At 42.9% G+C, this 22737-nt stretch overlaps 1 protein-coding gene and 1 long non-coding RNA gene across 3 annotated transcripts; one reads left to right on the plus strand and one right to left on the minus strand.

Annotated features, from left to right (window-relative positions):
• Positions 1-3: 3 nt before the first annotated feature.
• Positions 4-17774, minus strand: rela (v-rel avian reticuloendotheliosis viral oncogene homolog A). 2 transcript variants are annotated; one of them, XM_037976388.1, is made up of 11 exons: positions 17542-17774; positions 14729-14764; positions 12713-12858; positions 11404-11549; positions 9785-9876; positions 8203-8337; positions 6613-6717; positions 4147-4362; positions 3937-4017; positions 3763-3846; positions 4-2433 (listed from the first exon to the last, which is right to left on the minus strand). In XM_037976388.1, the coding sequence occupies exons 3-11, from the start codon at positions 12803-12805 to the stop codon at positions 1592-1594; spliced, it is 1794 nt and encodes a 597-aa protein (XP_037832316.1). In that variant the 5' UTR covers positions 12806-12858; positions 14729-14764; positions 17542-17774; the 3' UTR covers positions 4-1591. The 2 variants fall into 2 exon arrangements, with proteins under 2 accessions (XP_037832316.1, XP_017277586.1); XM_017422097.3 differs by having other exon boundaries at positions 17606-17768.
• Positions 17715-20955, plus strand: LOC112450716. Its single transcript, XR_003039380.2, has 3 exons — positions 17715-17850; positions 19447-19610; positions 20343-20955. It is a non-coding gene; the product is annotated as an uncharacterized LOC112450716 (long non-coding RNA).
• The last annotated feature ends 1782 nt before the right edge of the window (positions 20956-22737 follow it).

Consider the following 22737-nt stretch of genomic DNA (forward strand, 5'->3'; position numbering starts at 1 on the left):
GTCTTTAAATGTTGTGGTTTTTATTGTCAAAAAAAAAAAAAAAGTGTTGTGGATTTGAACAAGATTAGTCAATAATTACAACAATATATGAAATAATTAGTCCGAATATCCACCACTCTTTGAACAAACATGTCAGAGTACACCTTAACAAAGGATCTTTTATCTAGGAAATAAAGCAAGATGACTTATAGATGTTGAAACTTCAAACTGCAGCCAGTATAAAGGAAACGTGAAACAAATGAACCAATATGAAACCACTGCTCAGTAACCTAAAGATGCTTTGTTTGAAAGTTATTTACACGTAGACCTTCATTTGCACGTTCAGACAGTGACTCCAAACGGATGCTTGTTAACAGCAACGGTGGGTTGCACCGGCCGGGGGGGGGGGGAGTCACTGTTCTGCATGTTTTACTTCTTTCTCTGCTCTGACACGCCTGATCTGAACCAATGAGTGACCTAGGCCTGTCGCGATAAACGATAAATCAATTAATTGCACGATAAATTAAAATGAGGTCGATAAGTTTCATTTGTCAGCGTTATCGTTTCTTCGCGTCTCTGTCTCTTCCTACTGAAGACACTGGTTTTGGTTGTTAAGTGTTCTTTTGAGTTTATTCATCTTCGAGAGGATTTACTTGCACTATTATGTTATTATAATTACTTTAGTTTAAAACGGTCTCCAAACCATATTATCGTCGCAATAATTTTTGAGACAATTAATCGTCCAGCAACATTTGTTACGGTGACAGGCCTACGAGTCACTAACAGGCTGCGGCAGAACATGAAGAGCAGAGAAACGATTAGGATAATGTTCCACTGGAATAGGCTCACCTCTGAATGCGATTACATTTTGAGAAGTACCAGCCCCTTAATTGGAAGAGGCAGCTCAACTTTAAATACTTCTGTGAAGACAGCTCCTCAAATGTCAGTATTAAAAACGTAGAGTGTATACTGATAGACCTCTGACTTGAACCCCAAAGCCTTCCCTGGAGGCTGGCTCCAGTACTAGTTTTAAGTCCCACAACCCTTCATGTACACAAACATTAATACAGCTAAAATAGTTTTTTTTTTGGTGTTTTTTTTTTCCAGGTGTTGATTCGTCTGTTCTCATCTTGTTGCTGTGCGTTCAAATATTCATTTTTCTAAGGTGTTTAGCTGGAATTAGTTATTTCATTCCTAAAAGGAAGGTCTTGTAACATTACAAGTGTGTGTGTGTATGTGTGTGGGGGAGCTAGGCGGGACTTGAACTCCCCCGATTTCACAGACTCGGGTTCTGAAACTGCGACGTCATGGCTTCAATTCCCAACAGTGAGAGGAGGCGGGGACACTTGGTCTACCAATATATACTGTATGTCCATGAGAGAAACACGCTGAACAGACGTGGGAGAGTCTTTACAATCATTTAGTGGCTGACACTAAACGGGAGAATTCAGTTCAGTTCCGTGGTTTTGTAAGAATAAGTTTATCCACAGTGAAGAGTTATTTTCTGTCTCCTCCAGCCCTCCTTTTTTTGTCTGTATTAACAAAAACAGTTTCAGTCCTTAAAGGGGGGCAGATAAAATTGATTTATAAAAAAAAAAAAAAAAGAAACTCTTTAGGTTGGGTGTCCTGATACAAACCCAGCTTGACTTCCGCTATTAAAAATGGACATGAGGCGCTCCTCATCGGCGGACATCAGCTCATCAAAGTCATCGAGCACCGCGGACTGGTGGTGGTTGTTGTTGCTGATGGCGCCGCTGGAGTTCAGGCCCATCATGTCTTCGTTCCGGAGCAGGTTAGCGATGCTGTTCGGGTAATTCATGTAGGTGGTGCCGTGGTTGCTGGCCGGCTCGGGCGCGCTTTGGGACGCGGCGCCGTTCTGAGCGGGAGTGGTGGACTTGGGGGCAGACGCCTGCTGGCATGACGGCAACGCCGAGGTGCCATTTCCGCCCTCGCTCATGAGGCGGGGGTTCAGGAGGTCCTCTAAATCTTCCATGTTTAGGCTGTCCAGGGTGCCGGGTACCTGGGCGTCAGAGAAGCTGGGGAACTCCGGGATGTCCTCGTCCATGAGTGTCGAGTCGACGTGGAACTGAGACTCCTGGAGAGAGAAGGAGCTGCTGGCGGGTACCTGAGTAGTCGTGGTCACCTCCTGGGCGATGTTGGGGAAGAATTCATGAAGCTGGGACATGTTGACAGTGGAGTAGTCCTTGTTGGCTGTGGAGGTGGTGGTGGCGGTCGAGGAGGGAGGGGTGGGCGCCGAGCTCATCGGAAAGGTGGCCACTGGGTTGGCTTTGGGCTGAGGGCCCAGCTTCAGACTCTCCATGATCTCCCAGGTTTGGGTTGTCGTCGCCGCGGCGATGGAGGAGGTGGGCTCCATCTTGGGCTGGACTGAGAAGAGCTGTCCCGGCTGAGGGAACTGGTAGGAAGCCGCGCTGACAGCACGGGGAGCCTCAGGGACTGAAACACACATCAAGTCATTTCAGTTTCACCTGTCCCTTCAGAATAAAGTACACTTCTATCAGTCAACACAGAACCTATATAAAGTCTTCACCCCCCTGGATGTTTTAGGCTTTTATTGAGGTCTTAAATCAGTGATGGTCAATATAAACTGGCCTTCTTCTTCAATGTCAAAGTGAGATCAAATTTCTTCAGAGTAATCAAATAAAATATATAATATAAAATAAGTGTTTGCATAACTATTTCAACCCCTTCAAAGTGGCTGACATTCTTCAACTCAGAGAAAGGATTATTGAAAAGTACAAGTCAGGGGTGGATACAAAAGGATGTCCATGGCTGTAAAGATCCCCAGGAGTTCTGTTAAATCCATCATCAGGAGATGGAAGGAATATGGGACATGTGTAAACCTACCAAGAGCAGACCGTCCTCACATCACAAACTGAGTGACCACCGAGACACCTGGGAGCTCTCTGAAGGAGTTAAAGCTTCAGCAGGTCAGATGGGAGACACTGAGCTCCATCAGCTGCTCCACCAGTCTGAGCTTTATGGGAGAGTTGAAGAAAACTGTAACTCTTGTTGATTAAATCTCAACAAGAGTCCCTAAACGATGCAGACAAACTTCCTGCAGAGAAATTCCTGCAGCTCCTTCAGTGTTGCTGACTTGTTCCTGTCTTGTGTTTTCATCAGATTTGGAGGGATGTGCCGCTCCTGATAAAGTTACTGTCGTCCCATATTTTCTCCACTTTTTAATGACAGTCTTCACTGTGTTGCGTTGATTATCGAACCCTTGGAAAATGTTCCGTAACCTTCTCCTGACTGCTTCCCAGTAACAACAATCATCGTGTTGATGCTTTGTGAGCTCTCTGTGAACCTTGGATGTTGCTGTGGGATGGACTTTGGCCAACTGCAGATGTTTTAAAACGTGCTATATCATTTTTTTTTATTATTATTTGAGGTCCTGCTGGGACAGCTGAACTTTATTTCACTTTAGTTGATGGCAGGTTTGTCTCCCAACAAGACTGAGAGCTTGGATTAAATCAGAGTGTGCACACTTAGTAGTACTGCATCTTTTTTTCAGTGGAGTTGTACAAGGATATATGTCAAATAAAAAGTGGGAAAAGTTCTGAAATGATTTATCATGGTATCAGTTTTTTACCATCACAAAAATCTAGGATTTTAACAGGGGTTTGCTGACGTCTGTACGTCTTCATTTTTCCCCCCTTTTTCAATCTAAAGATTGTGAAAACCAGTCATTTTAGAAGACTAAAGCCAGTTTCTGCACTGGTTCAAGCGTCTACGCCCCTGTGATGCACGAGGAATCAGGCTCACCTGCTTGTGCAGCCATGGACGGAGGCTTGGACGTGACCGTTCTCCGTCCAAAGTTTATGTGCCGTTTGTCTTGTGGGATGGACACTGAAATGTCACCAGACACGCCGTTATTACAGCACAGATTCCACAGCGTGACGAGTGTTACATTAAACATAAAACATCTTGTCCACGTACCACTGGAAAGCATCGGGCCCAGCTTCAGGTTCTGGAACATGTCTCCTGTGCGCTTTCTCTTGTCACTCAGCCTGTACTCATCTGCCAGGGGGTCATTTAAAAAAAAAGACACTTTTTATACCATAGCTACTCACTTATTTCACAGGTTTCGAGCGATGTGAAAGGCTCTTAAAAGCCACAGATGCGTGGGAACGCAGCCCCTTGCTGTACCTGGGTCGGCTGGCAGGTACTGGAAGTCCATGGGCTCGCTGACCTCTCGATCGGAGGGCCGCCGCAGCTGCATCTTCACCTTGACAGGCTCGCTCAGGTTAGTGTTGCGGTACGGCGGCGTACGGAAGACGATCGCCACCTGCCTGTGGACGTCGGCCTGGGAGAACGTGCCCTTCCCCTCCCAGGAGTCCTGGAAGAAACGCACTTCGATGTCTTCTGCAGGCCAAAGAGAAAATAGGTAATAAAACCGGATACCCAACACTGAGAATGGCCTAATAAAGAAAAACAGAAATAAACCAACACCAACCACACACACACACACACACACACATATTTTCTCTGTGGCTCTGAAACAAAGCTGGCTTTGAATTTGGCTCAAACGGCCTTCGGATGGCTCCTCAACGGGTGTAATCGATAACTTCAAGATTCAGAGCTCTTAGCCTTTCTCTCACAAAGATAAAATGTGTTTTTTTTTATCTTAGGCCGAGCCTTTAGGAAACTCAGGGGAGCAGCTCTGCTCCAAGGTCCTGAATACAAACAACAACACCCATGTATTACACATGAATGAAAACAAAGTCTTAAAATAAATATTAGAATTGTTGATCATTTATTTCAGCTTATTTGAATGAACAACATCATAAAACACAATGTGACACGTTCAAATGCTGCCAGCAGTGTTTTGTGAATAGGTTATCCAGTCAAATGCTGATTTGTACATCTTAAATAGAAAAAAAAAACAACAATTAAAAAATTCTAAACCTGTCACTACCAGAGGAAAAAGACCTTTATTATCTCTATGCACACAGAGAATTCATACAGATACGGGTAAAATGTTGTCCAGTTTCAGTGATCGTCTCCTGTGGAGAAGTTATGAACAACAGAGTTTAATTCTAACCCGAGTGACGAGCTGACGGCCGGGGTCACTGCATGCTGGAGACGTTCACAGCGGTTCGGGCAAACGCGCGGTTATTCACACAGAATTATGTGGCTACCCCAAAGCTCAAGTAGCAGCAGGAGCAGCTAGCTGTAGCACTGGAACGCTTCCTGCGAGAATAACCACGTGAAGCAAAACTGACAGCAGTGTGTTGGTTTATAAAACGAACCACTGTGAGACCTTTAAGGCTCTTAGACTGCAAGCAGCACGGAGTGTGTTGTGGATGACTAAATCTGAGCCTAATATCTATAAAACTGACTCAGTTATAACCATTTATCCGTTTTCTAAAATCAGCTGGGTGTGGCGGCCATCTTGAATTAGGTTGGGTTCAAAAGCTAATCAGTTGGAGATATAAATCCAATGGTTTTATTAAAACTCCTTTGGTGGTTCACGTAGCACACGGAAATCCTTCGCATTAAGTACAACGATTAACGTTAGTGCAGTAGTGTTGTCTTTCTGGGCTGTGACTCTTACACAACATGAGGTGCAATCGTCTCTGAAGCCACGCTGCTAATCCCTCTAATGCGCCACAACTTGAATCCCACTGAGCTCACCTCACTCCTCGGTAGGATTTTATTTGATTCAGTTCTGTCATTTATATGTTTAATCCTTATTTCTCTTTTAATCTGAACTACCTTCCCCAGACTTTCAGACTTACACACTACGGTCGCTTCAGAGAGCTATTTGCAGCAGGTAAGATGCTGTTTATTTTGGCTGAACTTTTCCTTTAAGTCACACGCGTTAGAAACTCAAACTCAAGGCCCGCGGGCCAGATCCGGCCCTCTGTAACATTTCATCCGGCCCCCAAGATAACGTTTAGATTTCATCAGGTCCGGCCCTCCAGTCTGGTTCAGATCGAGTCTCTGACTCTTATTTTGCTTAAAAAAAACTGAGCCTAATTAGTGAAGTTTTCTCTTGACAGTGACTTAGAAGCCAACAATATATAGTTTTAATTTCTGTATGATCAGGTTTTTGTCTGTTTTAATGTTAAAAACTTCATTTAAAAGCTGAGTGAGGCGTAAGAAATGACAGCTAATGATGTGCTTTTTGAAGTTTGATCTATTTGTCTGTGTTTATTAAAGTTTGTTTGCTCTAAATTCTGTATAATCTGTAACTGGGAAAAGGTAATTGATATTTCTATATGAATGATTTGACATAATACATCTAAAACAGGTTAATTCATGTAATTTTTAATAAATATTGATCGTGATTGGCCCTTGGCTAGGACCAAATATTTCATTTTGGCCCCTTGCGTCACTGGGTTTGACACCCCTGCTTTAAGTTAAACTCCTTTACTTTTCCCTGAGCAGACTGTGCTTTTCGTATTCCCGCCTGCAGCGAGCGTACAGTGTGAAGCGACGGCCTTCGAGCAGCTCTGAACACTTCTCACCTTGTTCCGTTCAAGTGGCCTCACGAGCCTCACATCTGCTTAGTCACACCGGCGTTCTATTTGTGGGTCTGAAAGTGGAAGTTGGGAGCCGCGCGCCGCGCTCTAACGTGGCGAGCGGCGAAGGCGCCGCTCTGTAAATCACCTTTTTGCACTTTGTCGCACAGCAGGAAGATCTCGTCCCCTCCTTTGCAGCTGCCAGAGTTGCGGTTGACCCGGCAGATCTTCAGCTCGGCCGTGTTTGGGGCTCCTGCAAGACCGGAGAAGCACTTCTGAGCAAGAGGAACCGACAAACCGAGGGCTCGCGTTGACGCGACGCGACAAACGCGACTGCAGCGAGGAGCTGCGTCACAGAGAGATTAATAGCTACTGAACAAAACTTTTTCAAAAAGGATGTGGTGAGCGCGAAGATGAATTCTTGTAAATACCTTCAGGCTGAGGAGAAAACTTCGATACGCAAAGAGGAACAAAAAGTGGAAGGCTGCAGCAGTTATTTAACTGATGCTGCTCAGAGTTTATGCTGACACTTATAATCTGTTGTTGGGGTTTTCTTATCTTGCATGGAAGCCCATGAGATGAGAGAGATTGTCATCAGACAGGCCTTCTCGCCGGCGTCGCTTCGACATATTTCATTCACACCAAAGCAGATCAAGGAAACGCCTCATGCAGTTTCCAAGAAGCCATATTTTTAAAGATTTGCCCTAGATTCACTTCACTAAAAGACTGAAACTAAGGCTACGCACACACTGCAGACAAATGTGACCAATTTGTTTTTTGGCCCCTACGTGACACGTATCAGATTCTGTCATCACACAGTGAACGTGACAAATCTGATTTTTTTGTTCATATCCGACCCAGGTCTGTTCAGTATGTGGTACTGAGTCAGACACGTATCTGATGTTTTTCAAAGAAACCTCAAAGAAAAGGCCATTGTTAACATTTGCGCTCTGTTTCTTCTCATTCTTCTTTTATGTTTTACCGTTTGGATGGACAGTTGTCCCTGATTGGACAGCAACTTCAGAATCAATACAAACATGCTAACACTCACAGCGTCCATGTTTACTTCCATAAACTCAGCGTGCAGAGCGTGATGTCACATCTTCTGAGCATGCAGGTAAATTTGGGAACTGGAGTCTGATGGAGGTCATATTTAAAATGTAACGTGAACGACCACGCAAAGAAATCAGATTTGAGCATTAAGACCTGCAGTGTGACCGGAGCCTTAGTTTATGGTGGCAAATAAAGACGTTCGACTAAGATCAGTTTATGCTGCATGATAAAGTTGTAGCCTCCTCATACGATATGGCGAGATGTCACGTGTTGGTAATGACTCTCAGCTACCACCACTCTAAATTTCAGACCAATAATGCAGCCATTTTTGTGCTTTCTAAGTTTAAGTGTCTGTGGTAGCCATCTCGAATCGGGCTGACTTCAAAAATTAATTGCTTGTAGATGTACATCCAATAATTACTTTCTGCAACTTCTTAAAAATTTGTCCAAAACAAGATGAGATATTTTGGCAACAGACAGAGGCACGGCCGAAAACTATATTGCCCGCTTTTCCAAACCACGAAGATTCTTCACCTTCCAAACAGTTTTTTTCTCTCTAATCCCAACACATGCTTTTTTTCCAGTTCAGACAAGGAAACCTGGCAACGGGGTAAGTGAACCGTATTAGTCACTCGTGGCTGAAAACCAAAACTTCCCGTCAAGGCCCGATCCGAGTCCAACTCACTGTTGTCGAAGATGGGCTGTGAGACGACGGGCTCCAGGGGGAACAGCTCCCCCGCAGGCAGGGTGATGGAGGCCTGGAAGCAGAGCCGCACCGAGTTCAGGTCGAACTCTTCCTCCCACACCTTGGGCTCAGGAACTGCAGGCAAAAACAGAGAGAGGAAAAGGGCGGGGAGCCGTCCGATTAGGCACCGCATCCTGTTAAATGTTCGGAAAATAAACGTTACACCTTTGTTTCCGGAGAACGGGGCAACTTTTAGGCTGCGTTGTTCAAAAACAATTGCAGAACAATACAGCAAACGTGCAACAATTTAATCTATGAACTGTAGCATTAGGGTCAGTATGGTAACCACACAGCTGTGTCTTACTCCCTGACAGCATAAAGACTCACAGACAGAAACACGGAAGAATTAGGCCTCTAAGAGACAGAAGAGTCTGGTCATCTTAGGTCAATCTAGCATATTTTTAATATAATTGTTACAAAAGGTAGAAAAAACATGTTGTAATTTTGCCCTTCTCTGCTTTTTAGCAATAATTGTGTAAATCAACTAAGGATATTTGGGGTTGCAAAAAAAAACAAAAACAAAACAATGACAGCACAAGCAGCTGCAACTGTTCAATCCTTTTACGATGGCTTTATTTTCTTCCCTTTTATCACAATTATGGAAAAAAAGTTAGTTGATTTGAGCTGAAGACCCCTCCTTCACTTGTTGCTTCATGACCCAGCTCAGGTCAGCTCTTAGAACTGCTGACCTGTTAGTTTAATAACGTGGGGGACGGAACAAATTAAAGAGCCTTCACTGACGTGTCGAAGAGAAAACGTTGAGCTCGTTAACAGTGGAGGTCAATGATAGTTTGGGTGTGTGCACGCTGCACTCTGAGGGGGTTTGAGAGAAAACTGTAAGTTCACTAGCAGTGAGAGACACACTGTATGAAAAAAAAAGACAAAAATAGCCATGTTTTGATGCACAAACTGTATAGGAGTGTAAAGATTGTGGCAGTAAGAAGAGTTGGTAAAGCTTAGAGGTGAGAGTGTGACTCCAAAATTTAAAAGAATCGCAACTTTTTAAACAACGACTGTGTAAAACGAGTTACAGATATCAGATTGTCAACTTCCTGGGACCTGTTTAAGCTTTGAATGATGTTTCTGCTGTGAAGTACAGAACCCCAAAGACAGATGGGTTTTCTTACTCATTTGACCAAAATCCCACTGTCTATGGAGAAACATTTCACAGATTTCTGCTTGTTTTAGTCTCTGATGTACAATGTACAGCTACCAAGTCATGCCACATTATTCCCAATCTTTTGTCTGGGATTTTCCAAAGCTCTTGGAAAGGCAGCCAACTGTAAACCACAAGAGAAACTGAAGAATAGTGGCAGGGTAGTAATGTTTACGCATGGACACCCTTAATAAGAAATGAGACATTTCATATGAACTTTAACAGTCATCGTTTTTAACTGAGTATGCAAATAGATATGTTTCCACATCTAATAAAAACCTAATTTTCTCTTTACGTCCTCAGTTTAAAACCTCCGGTCTTAAACTGAGGACTTAGAGCAAACAGAGTTAAAAGAGGAGCACTTACTATTGTAGGGGTTGTTATTGGTCTGCAGTCTACAAGTGATGGCCTCATTCACATCCTTCTTCTTCACACACTGTATGCCCAGGTTCTGAAAACTGAAAGCAAACACACAAACTCAACACCAGAGGTTCATAAACCAACCAACCAAGCTGCTGCCGTTTTAGTTTCTTTACGGCAACTAAATACCCTGGAGCCGACACACATGTGGCCATAAGCAGCTCTCAGTTTACAGGTCACTTCATTTATCAGTGTTTTAACTTTAGAAACATTCACTTCTGATACTTCTGCTAATCCAACCTAAAGTCATCTAAATCTCAAAGCTCAATAATATGATAAGTTTATAATTTTTAGAAAAAAAAAGGTCTTTATTTTGACATACAGTAAACTGTGACTCCTTTCCGCCAGTAGCTGGTGTAAATCTGTGTTTATGCTTTTGTTATCAAACTGGTCCGTCAACACACTAACTTTTTCATCTCAAAAAACAAATGGCTGATGTACCCAGCGGCTGTGTTCGGTTTGCTTCACAGTGCTGCGCTTGTCAGCAGTACACCCTGTTTGTTTGGATTTCGTCACTCCGCTGACAGACGAGGAAAACAAAGCTCTTCCCTGGCCAGGCGGACCGGTTTGATTATGTCACTTTAGTTTCAGACGTCACAAAGCTGAAGCCAGATCGTCGTGCTTCTTCAACACAGGACTGAGCGCACACTGCACGTCTTCTCTCGACACACCTCCAGCTCAAGAGGCGTGACGGCGCGTGTAAAGCTGTCGAGCGTGCCATGGATGAAGCTGACATTTCTAACTTTACGCACGTGTTTATTGACACAACTACTGAAACTGTAGTTTAATGAGTAAAAAACAAGACATCACTCCCTCGTGACCATGCCGCGAAAACAGAAGGATATCTGGGGGTGTGCAGGCTCAATGAGCAACAAGCGTAGGACAATTAAATGAAAATGTTCACCAAAAAGCTAACCATCTGGCACCATGCCACGCTGTTCATTAAAATACATCTATTCTGCGTTGACCCAGGTCACTGCACCACAATGTTACTAAGTTGCATTTTGGGCATCCTGACTGGCTGACAAACAGATAATTGCATCTCACATAGTTGGCATTTCCTGGATCAGGGAACGGCTGTATTATTGTTCATCGTGTGTCTCTGGTGTGTCCAGTGATTGCTTTGACATCATTAACAGCTTCCCAGCATACCACGTAGGTGCCGCCAAGTGAGCAAAACCTGTAGAAATGTGGGTAAGCCAGCCACGAAGTTGTCGTGGGGCAGCACACAGTTCCGTGGTCATTTCATCATCGATACTCCACACCCTTTATACGCGATGCTCCTGGTCAGCAGCTCTCCTGTTAATGTTTTACTGATGAACTTCCTCCTCGGGTCAGATAGGAGAGCAGCCCTGCGCTGATACCAAACCGCCGCCGCGTGCTCCACGGTGTGCATCCCTTCTTCGTCTTTCTCTGACGGCGCCGACCGTTTTATTACCAACAGGCCTGCGTGACACGGAGCAACGCCTTCCGCTTTACGAGGGCGGCGATGAAACATCCCCCCCCCAGCTGACCCCAGAGCCGAGCGTTTGTTCGCCATGTTCCTGGCACGAAAGCAAACCCACCTGTGTATCCGTCTCTCCTGCAGGTCAGCCTCGTAGTAGCCGTGCTTGCAGTCTTTCCCCACCAGCTCGTGGGGGTGAGGCTTGTACGGGGGGTTCTTCGTCACCAATGAGATGCGAACCCGTAGGGGACCGCTGTAGTTGTGCACCTGTCACAGGGACATTTTAAGTTCCAATGAGGCGAGGTTTTAACAACTCTTACACTGAGTAATGAACCCACTGCTCAAATAGATCCAAAGCTCTACTCCATAACTCAGACCTCCCTCACTCCCTAACATACCACAGTTTAATTTACTCTCTTATAATTGGCACTGTAGCTCATATATTAAGTTTGGTAGCAAAGCTGCAATATACCTGTACTGATACCATGAAAGATGGACAATCATGGAATTGCCTCTGTGTGTGTGTCTGTTAGCAGAATTCTTCATGAATCAGTGAACAGATTTTAATAAAACTCTCAGGACGTAACCCTTAGGTGTACATCTATAACTTATTAACTTTTGGAGTTAACCCCATAAAAGACGGTCGCCACAGCTAATCCACATTAGCAAACATAAAAGAGGCTATAACTCACTCGGTTTTACAGCTGTTGAGCTAAAGTTTGGTGTGGAAGAAGCTGAGAGCCATCTCCAACACATATATTGAGCACAAACGGATCGCGTGAGACCTTTTGTTAAAAACTTTTGCACGCAAGGTGGTGGGCATGAATGGGTGAAAATGAATTAAATGTATGCTACCAAAAAAGGCCAAGGCCAACTGGAATCGACCAAAACTTATTTTTTTTACAACGAAACAATGACTAGAGCCGCACATTAGTCTTTGGTTTGACTGAAAGGTAACCTATTTTTGAGAAACCTAAACTGCGATTCTTAAAACGCTGTAAACACAAAGCGGTCATTTCCACAGCCATGATTTTGCATCATGTCCTTCCTCCTGTGTGCTTCAGCTTGTACAGCAGACCCAACTGTCTCAATCCGATATCTGGAAAAACAAAGAGCTTCTACACACACGGGTTGGTTTGACAGTCTAAATTTCTATTCTCTCTTTCTGTTCTCATTACGGCTATGATCGGATTTGTTTAATCTTTTCTGTCCCAACAAAGCCGAGTGAAAACGGGTTTTTAACAGCATCGAGCCACCCCGGCGCTGGTATTGTTCTCTTCGTTTTGTCTTCTCAGATCATGCGTGACATTTCTCAGCCCCACCTATCCCGTTGGGCAACAGCGAGCAGCAGACGCGCTCGTTGTGCAGGAACTGTGGCGGAGAAGGTTACAACTATGAACTTCGCGAAACAGAAAATGGTGTCGGCTGACCTTAATGGCTGGGTAAGTCTTTGTTGTGTCGTTGCTTTTCTCTCCAGGGATGCTGCCAGCTGAACGTCCCTCGCACTTATAGCGAAACCTCATCCCCCTCTGCTTCGGCTGCTCGATGATCTCAATGTAAGGGCTCGCTGGCTGGACTGGTTGAAGAAGGGACAACAGATTACCAAAGGATGGCTCAGATGTTTCGAGGCGAGAAGTTATGAAGAGTTCCTACGTTAGCTGCTGTAAACGGCGCTTTGAACAACTTCAGTCTGAAGAAATAAAGTAACAGAGAGGCTAACAGCTGCACAGAAATTAGCCAAGACCAAAGGGGACTGCCAAAATGTTACAGTTCTGCATTATTCTGGGAGAAATATCTTCATTGCCTATAAATAACTGTATCCATTTACTGCAACACTGATTAAAGATGTAACAACTTAAAAAAAAACACTGTTAGCATGAACCACGATGGAGGTTTTGAGACTAGCGTTGTTTTAAAACGGCAGCGATCCACTTTATTTTCAGGCCCACTCGGACCAGCTGTTAAGTGATAAGAATTACATTTTATTTCTCCAAACAACATAAAATGAATATCTGCATGAAACGAGTTGTTCATGCACACACTGTAACAAGAGCAGATGCTGTGGCCTGCCCCGAAGAATTTAGAAAACCTACATAATGTAGGTGCTACATGAGCCAAAAGGCTGTGATTGAGCCCTGTTTCTTTTTTTTTAATTTAATTTAATGGTAGATATTAGGGCTGCACGATATCAGGAAAGCATGCAATTGTGATATTAGTGGTACCGTATTTTCTGCACTATAGGGCGCACTGGATTATAAGACGCATCGTCGTGCACCTCCCAATTTTTGTAACTTTGTGCGGATTGTATTGGATGAGTTCGGTGCTCTAGCGGAGCTGGTTCGCCTGCATCAGCATTTATATGATCCCTCTGTGAGAGATCACAAAGATAATCAAACGGTTCAAAACTCACGGAAGAATACTGCACCGATGTAAGCGTCAAGTATAAACGCCTCCACCGCTCGCTCAGGTCCGCACGCCGTGCACGGAGCCCTGCAATACTATAATTGAGCCTTAATGCTCCGAGCGGTGCAGCTTCGTAGTTTACCAAAGTCGTACTAAAACATTACGACTTCTTACATATATAAGGCGCACTGTCGTTTTTTGAGAAAACTGAAGGCTTTTAAGTGCGCCTTATAGTCCGGAACATACGGTAAGTATTGCTGACGATGTTGGCAACACTCGCCACGTGTCGGCTGTGGACATTTAGAGATCTGGCAGTTTGTTTCTGCAATGGTTTGAAATCCTTCGCATTATTGACACCAGTAATTTTTTGATATATCAAGCAGCCCTAATAGACAAATGACACATATGAGAATTTAGGCTCATTTTTATTACTACACTATATATTACTATACTATACTACGTATATGTTGTTATATTATTTATCCTCAGTTGGCCTGGACAGGGTCAGAGGTCAACTGATTATAAAAGTCCATCTTGACCACTATTTCCCATGTTCATAACAGTCAATGTTAGCACTCCTGTTTACTTCTTAGTTATATAATTTCACAGAAACTTTGGCCACAACTTATAAAATATTTAGGAGTCATCAGCACATAAAGCAGTGTTTCCCCTTGGTGTCTGGCCTGGGGTGGGGTGGTGATGATTTATCGACTTAGGCTGCAGTGAACTGATGCTGATGTCCATAAAGAGACATGTTTGGCTGCCATTATACCAAAACTTTGTGCAGATATTCATTTTGTGTTCTGACAGGGGTTGTTCAACGAGCCATCTACTACAAGTAAGGGATTAGTTGTTTATAACTTTTCCACAGAAACCCAATTCTCTTTGCTTCTTTTTTTTCCTCTAGATGAATAAAAAGGGGGCGAGAATGTCAAACATTGCTTTACTTTGTCAGTGTGTCAACACAGGTTTTGTTTAGTCACCGATTGTCAGTGTGCCAGAGTGAAGAGGCGTGCACACATGAAGAAAAAAAGGTTTCTTACCTGGGTTTAATGGGGTCAGCCCCCATCCGTACACACCTGTGGCGACAAAAACAAGAACGTTAAATTACTTGTTCAGGTAAATTCCCACTGTGAATAACTGTTAATCATCTACGTTGCACAACAAATGAAAAAAAAAATGACAGTGCAAACAAAATGGCTGAATAGGAAAAGGATTCGGCGCATATTTGTGGCTTTAGTCTCAGTTTGTCATTTATGACGCGGTCAGAGTGGAAATCTACCAGACGGTAGCGGCATTCAACGAGGTCGGAGGCCGCCGGGATACAAGGGCTTCTCAGCTAAATATATTTACCCTCCATAAACCGCCTGCCTCGCTCCGGAGGGAGGGAGACGTGAGGGAAAACTGCAAACAGAGGCGGGCCACGGGCAGGGTGGAACACTGGTGTCATATTACCGGCTTTCGCAGTAAAAGTTTGCTCTGTGGGAGTGAAGCGGGCAGGACTTCAGTTTCAGGTACTCTGGAGAACAAGAGGTGGTTGAAGCTCCACCCGCCAACCTGTAGGACTCGTTCGGTTCAATCGCACGAGCGGGATGCTTTCCAAGCTGCAACATGTCTGCTTTCTAACCCAAAGTGAGGCAAAGAAGAATTTCATTGATGCGTTTTTTATGCGAGCAACAATGATTAACGAGGGTAAATATAACGCTGTCATCATTTAAACCTGCTTGCTGCAGCAGTAATCTCAACTTTAAAGTGAATGACTGACATCTTGAAAATTTCTGAAGAAAGTCTGAAGAACGCCGAGGCAGCGACTGCCGAAAATCACATTACGGCAATAATATAAAGAAAAAAGTGCCTACATTATGATGTGTGAACTGTATAAGAAGTGCAAGGAGAATTGAGATCAAAAGGAAAGGTTAAAGCTGTTGCCAGTGGCTCGCCATGGTCACCACGGTGACCACGCACCTGTCTCTGTCACTCCTGACTGCCGAGTTCATGAGAAGCAGACAGAAACTGAATAGTAAGCCTCAAACAAACTGACGCTGTGGACAAAAAACATGAGTTGTGTCAAAAAAAATAAATATTATCTTTAATCGTGACAGCAGAAGTCTGTAATGGCTACAGATTAGAAGTCCTATGTTTCTACGTGTTGATATAGGAGATAAAACAAGTTAGAAAGAGCGCTCGCTTCTAGTTTTGAACTAAAATCTCTGGGAGGCGTGGGTGTGTGTTCTCTGCAGTTTGGGGGCATTTCAGAGAAAACGGTAAATCCTAGAGCTGTTAAAGACACACTGGGTGAAAGAGGACAAAAATGCCTGTGTTTTGATGTAGAATTTGTCTCTGAATCAAAGGAAACTGTGGGAGTAAGAAGAGTGACTTTCCAAATGTTTAAAATTTAAGACTCGTCAAAAGTAAGAGAGTGACATCATTAACTGTCCGTTGAACGCTCTGTAGAAAAATCAGCAAAAATCATAAAACTTCAACATGGATTGTGTCAAAGCCCTAAAATATATATCAAAATACCAGTTCAGCCATGTGAAGTCTAACTTTGTGTGCCTGGTTTAAAGTCTGATTGATGTTCTGTCTGAGCTGCAGAGCTCCAAAGAGGGCTGGGTTTCCTCCCGTGTTTCCCCCAAATCCCACTGATCTCCATTGTTTTATTTATTTATTTTTTTCTTGCAAGTTTTTTATGAATTTTGTAGACGCTGTATGACGTGCCGCTACCGGAAAATCAAAGCACCCTATTTCTGGTGGGGTCGCATGTTTTGGGTGTAGAATTGGCAAGCTTTATTATTTCAAAGCTGCGCGACGAGAAACAGGATTAAAACTGAACTAAATGGTAATAACGGTGCTTCTGTGCATAAGCATTGACCCCCCTAATAAACGTGTTAATAACAGTGCGTTTTTATGTTTGAATGACATCATTCAGTGCAGTTTGAGCACATATGAAAGTGAAAGTAAATGTCTACTATTTCATCACACTGCATTGAAATTACTGGGTGTACTAATATCAAAACACAGCTGGAGCTTTAGGGCCTAGTGTGAGTCACTTTCACTTTAGTTCAACACACCTATACATTACTACACAAACAACACTGTTTATTAGTCTGTAACAGAAATACAATGTCTATCTCATCCTGTTAATTGGCAAGACACTAGTAATTACTGCATAACTTCAACCTATGCTGGAAGGTACACGACTTGGAGAAAGTACTGCAGTATTTAAACACATAACAAAGTTCCAAATGCTTTGCTTTTTAATGTGTTTAAGCTGAATGACAACAGAGAAAACAAAAGCTGCAAAAAAAATAAAAAATAGTCCCAATAAGCTCATCTCGACATAATTAAACTTCTTACTGCCAATTTCCTAGTACAGATTTTCCATTTGATTTTAATCATTTCCGTCTAACTAAACGAAGTGGGCGGCTTCGATGAGCAACGCCAAATAAGAGATGTTTTCATGTAAACGAATGCCACCTGCTGGATTAAACACACGACGAATTGAAGATGAAACATCCAACGTGTCAGAAAAGTTTTCAAAGTGCGGTTTGTGATTTGAATTTTTTGAGTAAATGGAAAAAGAAATAAAACGCAAGGGCCGTGAACGGAGTTCGGCCGGGGGGGGGCAAGCGGGCCTCCTGGCAGAGGCAGGTTGGCGCATGCCAGGTGAGTTAGTGACACAAACACACAAAGAGGAAATGACTCAAACAGCGTGGCGACACCGCGCATTTACCACTGTATTCACACAGAAACAACAAGTTAGGCGAAACTGATTTGTAGTCTTTAGCCGAGGACCCTCCTGTGAGTTAGCTCGGTAACAGCGGGACTTTCCCTCCTCGCAAAAACAACTCCTTGCCTGAGCAGTTTCACCTCCTCCTGCCCCGTCAGCTCCTGAAGCGGAGACAAGCGGCTCCTCTTACCGTCCATGGCTGCCTCCGAGTCCGGCTCGCGCTTCTCCCTCCACACCTCCGAGGGGACTTTCTGTGTGTTTTTAGGGACAACAAATAAAAAATAAAAACAAGAGGACGGCCGCGGTCGGGGACACGGCGGACGGAGCACCGAGAACTTCTTGACAGAGTCGCTCCTGCGGCCTCCTTCGCTCCTCCTCCTCCAGCTGCGGCAGATGTAAAGCGGCTGAGAGCCACACACACACACACACTTTCCGGTAAGAAACACGGCATCGCTGTGTACACACACACACACACTGTCCTGTCACACTCTGTTCGGGTTTTTACGCAACACCGATGAGTCCAGGAGTGACAACATTTCTAGGAGATAAAAGTCACACTTTACTCCTCACGCATTTATTTTGAAAAGTTGTCAATGTGTGTGTGGGGAGGGGGGGATCATCATTCTGGAGATGTTCGATAAAATACTAAATCTGAATGTTTGGTTTGTGATATTTTGAAGTTTTTTTCTAACTTCACTGTGTAAAATGTGAGCACAAAATTTGAAAACTGGGTTTATAACACGACAAAATGTGACCTTAAATCAGTAGTTCAGATCTTCAGAAAGTGGGGGTTTGAAGAAATATTATGAACAATAAATATCTTACCTGTTGTGGAAAGCTTTTTAAATGAACTCAGTCTGGAGAAGTAGACTGCTAATCTGACCCATTCACATATTATTATTATTATTATTATTATTAATAATAATAATAATAATAACAATTATTATTATTATTATTATTATTATTATTATTATTATTATTATTATTATTATTATTATTATTATTATTATGGGCGGCACAGTGGAACAGTGGTTAGAGCTGTTTCCTCCCAGCAAGAAGGTCACAGGATCGCCTCCTGACCTTGGGCCTTTCTGGGTGGAGTTTGCATGTTCTCCCTGAGCTCATGTGGGTTTACTCCAGGTACTCCAGTTTCCTCCCACAGACCAAAAACATGCATGTTAGGTTGATTGGTAACTCTAAATTGTCCCTAGGTGTGAGTGAGAGCGTGAAAGGTTGTCTGTCTCGTTTGTCTCTATGTGTGGAGACCTGTCCAGGGTGTCCCCCGCCTCTCTCACAGTGACTGCTGGAGATAGGCACCAGCTCTCTGGGACCCGGTAAAGAAAATGGATGGATGGATGGATGGATGGATGGATGGATGGATGGATGGATGGATGGATGGATGGATGGATGGATGGATGGATGGATGGATGGATGGATGGATGGATGGATGGATGGATGGATGGATGGATGGATGGATGGATGGATGGATGGATGGATGGATGATTATTAGTATTTATATTGTTGTTGTTATTAAGTTGAAATTACGACTCTGAAAGTAGAGGATGTCTAACCAGCCTTGACTACAGCATGAAACATGGCTGACTCGTGCATGAAAAGTTGAAGAATAAACACTTTATTTTCATTTTTGTCACACATATAGTACTTCCTAACCACTATTAGTGGCATCATTGCAGCCGTTTGTTTGAATCTACAGAATGCAGAAAAATGAATTGTTATCAGGATATATATCGGGATGTTAACAATAGTTAGCCGAGTTACTGAGGACAACCATTAGTAAATCCCTCTGGGTTTCCGGGTTACAACGAGACCACAGACAAATCGAGTCTGACAGAATTCCCAGATCCGACTTTTGATCTCTGAGCTAAATGAAAACAGGACAAGTGAACAAATTTGACTTAGAAATAAAAAAAACTCCTCACATAAGTTTTTCCAGCTGCTGACTTCTGTTGATGTACGTATTACTTGCCATACTATTGTATGTTCAAATATAAAATGTTCTAATATGTTTAGTTGCCTGTGGGGAGAGTATTGATCCCAACGCCGGCTCTGAAAAGACAACACGAGTCGATTTTAAAGGACAGGAGGAGGTGGAGACGCTGCCTTCATCTTTTTTGTGTCGAGGCTCTACCTGGATTGACGAGCTAACAGCTAGTCCAAGCTCAACAAAGACAAAGGTGAATGGCTGCCATTTTAAAACAACTCCAGCTGCTAAAGCCTTTTACAAGCCTGTTAGGTTCACAATTCATCAAGATACACTGACATCACACGCCGTCCGCCATGTTGTCAGACTCATATTTATATAACAGGTAACAGTTTAACAAATGGTTTGTTTTAAAAAGCTCCAAAACATAGTTCTGTTGTTATTAATGCGTACTGTACTGACTGATTAATCTGATCTATAAGGACAATCTTTGAGGCCACAAAGGGTTTGATGAAGACATCCTGGTCTCTCACACCATCCAAATGCATCGTGACAATATCTGTGACACTGTCAGAGCCGTACGAAGGAACTGTAAAGATAGCAGCATTTGTTTAATAAAAAACAAACATCTGAAAAGTAGTTATAAAGCAGCATCAGAAGCAGAGCATCACGCTGGATACAGAGGCGCTGCCACACGGGAACGGTGTTTTGTGAAAATGCAAAAGTTTTCTTTTTAATTGCTTCAGTCTTTGGTTTAAACAGAAATGACATTTTAAGAGACATGAAACTGTATTTTTTTAAAAAAGCTGATATGAAAGTGAAAGGAAATAAAAACTCCACCTGTGTGTTTTCGTGCAGAAAGCTAAAACACAGCCTTTGGAAAAATGTCATAGCTCCACCTTTTTTTTTTTTAAAACCTACGACCTGAGGTCATCCTCTTCTTCTGTTGTGTTTACACGCCTTGTTTCCTGTTTTCCCTTGGCAGCGTCACAGTGCCACATGCAGGCCTGGCATGGCTACTACAAGCATTTTGAATTGGTCCCGGGGTTTTCGTTTGGATGAAGACGTCTCTAGAAATGGTGTTGTGATTACATTTAACTTCAGTCTCATTTCATAACTTTATTTTCATTGTGACGTGCATGACAGAGTTATAAAGATGCCAACCCAGTCAGTGCATCACACACATTGTTAAAAAAACTAGAAAGAACAAATAAAACTGGAATTATAAGATAGAAATAGAAAAACACACACAAGCATATATTCTCTTATCTGGCAGCTGCACAGACTCTTATTACCTGTGGGTATTGTTGTCAAATAGAAGCTGTTTCTGGTTCTGGTTGTTCTTGTTTTGACCGAACTGTATCGTCTGCCTGATCGTTTCTTTGAGACAGCGGGAACGACGCGGTCCTTCCAGCGTGAGGAGAGGACAGCTGACGATCCCCTGGGCTGTGTTTATATCTCTCAGGAGCTCTTTTCTCTGATTTCACTGTGCAGCTGGTGTACAACACACACATCCAGTTACGAGAATATTTTTAGAAATCACAAATAAAAACACTGTTTGGGAGGAACTGTGTTTTCTTGTCTGCTGGTTAATTACTTCCGCTGTTCCAAAAAAAAAAAAAAGGATCCATTAAACAGCCTTGTTTTGCGTGTGTTAGCATTGGCTTGCATCTCCAAATATGGGGTCATTTGGTTTACATAGAAGTATGCCTGCACCCCTGTAAAAGTTCCTGAATGAGTATCTTGATCATTTGGAATTCCTCTAAAGAGACAATAAATCTTGGCCCTGCGAGGATTTAGCTGTTGGTTTGCCAATCTGGTCAGAAAGAAGTTCTTATTTATTTATTTTTTCCAAACTGAAGTCATTCAAAGAGCTATTTACAACAGGTAAGATGTTTTCTAACCTTTCCACAGACCCACTTCAAATGATCTAAACAAACACTTTAAGTCACTTCATGTTTTTGGACTGTGGGAGAAAACCAGAGCACTTGGTAGAACTCCATGTGCATAAAAAAGACTAATAACCAACATTTGAACATGAGATTCATTAACTGACAGTATTAACCACCACACCACTGCGTAGGTCGCAACCATGAGCGTGCATGAAGTAGTGGTCAGCAGCCTTTTATTTTGAAGGGAACTCCGAGCGCTTCCGGTGCAGTTCGCACTCTAACTTGACGCAGACGCATCTCTAATTTTCATTCGCAGCGCAGCTCGCCTCCGCCCACGCGCAGCAGTGCGGAAATACCCCGATGACGCACATTCAAGGAAAAGAAAAATAAGTTTTGAGTGGGAGAAGCAAAAACCCGAGTTCAGGCTGAGGGAAGAGGAACTGTATCCATCCCCACCTCTGATAAAAGTCTGTTCTCAGAGGGGCCTCGAACCTCCACCGTGATTTGACCGACTTAGAACAGTGTTCTGCTGACCTACATTACAGCTGTCTGTTCCACTGATGAAAACAGAGAAACAAATTAAACCTAAACATTCATGACAGTGACATCACTACTCACTGTTGTTTGATGTTACTGTATTTACTTTAACATTAACAAGAGTCCCTGTCATTTTTTTTATCAACAATCAATCCCAAAAAGGCCAGGAACAGGAAGACACCCCCCCCCCCGCCAAAAAAAAAAAAAACTGAAAAAAAAAACTTAATCACTAGAAATTGTAAAAGTAGACCAGAAGGGGGCGCTGCATGGGAACAGATCGGATCTTGTTATCCACTTGAAAGCATCTTGAGATTTTCTCCCATCCTTGAAAAAATGTAAATGCACTTATACAGCTGGCTTTTATTCTGTAAAACATGTAAGAAAATCTTCTGTCAATGTCACTTTAACAGAAGCCGATTATTATTAATGGAGCCTTTTTCTTATTATTACCTTTAATTAGCTGCGAATGCCCAGTGCTACATTCAGGGCTTGCGATATTGTGGGAAATCACAGTTACATAATGAGAAACTGTAGATAAATTGTTGATAACTGCTCATCAGTTTGGTCGTCTTGTTTCAATCCTTTGTTTTCCTCTCTTAAATTATTCATAGACTGCAGTTTGTATAAATATAATGTTTGCCAGCTGTGGCAGATTTTACATTTTGTTGGTTGTAGTTCTGTAAAGGAGTCAGCTTGACTCAAGAGGACTTTTTAAATGAGGTTGTTTATTATCTGGACACAGCACTGGTGGAACCTTTCCTTCTGGTGGCTTTTTTAAAGTTGAAGCAATTTATAAATTCAGGTTAAGTGGCTTATAAAAACAATAAAACAAGTAATGCTGTGAAAAGGAGCAGGGAAGATATAACAGCAATAAAAATATACAAGAAATACAAAAACAGGAGCAGTTGTGTGAGAAACTATAGATACAGATAAAAGTACATAAATACAGAG

Source organism: Kryptolebias marmoratus, linkage group LG7, assembly GCF_001649575.2.
Source record: "Kryptolebias marmoratus isolate JLee-2015 linkage group LG7, ASM164957v2, whole genome shotgun sequence".
In the NCBI taxonomy this organism is placed as follows: domain Eukaryota; kingdom Metazoa; phylum Chordata; class Actinopteri; order Cyprinodontiformes; family Rivulidae; genus Kryptolebias; species Kryptolebias marmoratus.

What these genes read in the sequence shown, in the direction of transcription:
- rela (XM_017422097.3), bottom strand. An exon ending in GTGCGACAAAGTGCAAAAAG is followed by an intron (nt 4,363 to 6,612) that starts GTGATTTACAGA and finishes TTTGGCCTGCAG; the next exon opens with AAGACATCGAAGTGCGTTTC. An exon ending in GTACCTGCCAGCCGACCCAG is followed by an intron (nt 4,018 to 4,146) that starts GTACAGCAAGGG and finishes ACCCCCTGGCAG; the next exon opens with ATGAGTACAGGCTGAGTGAC.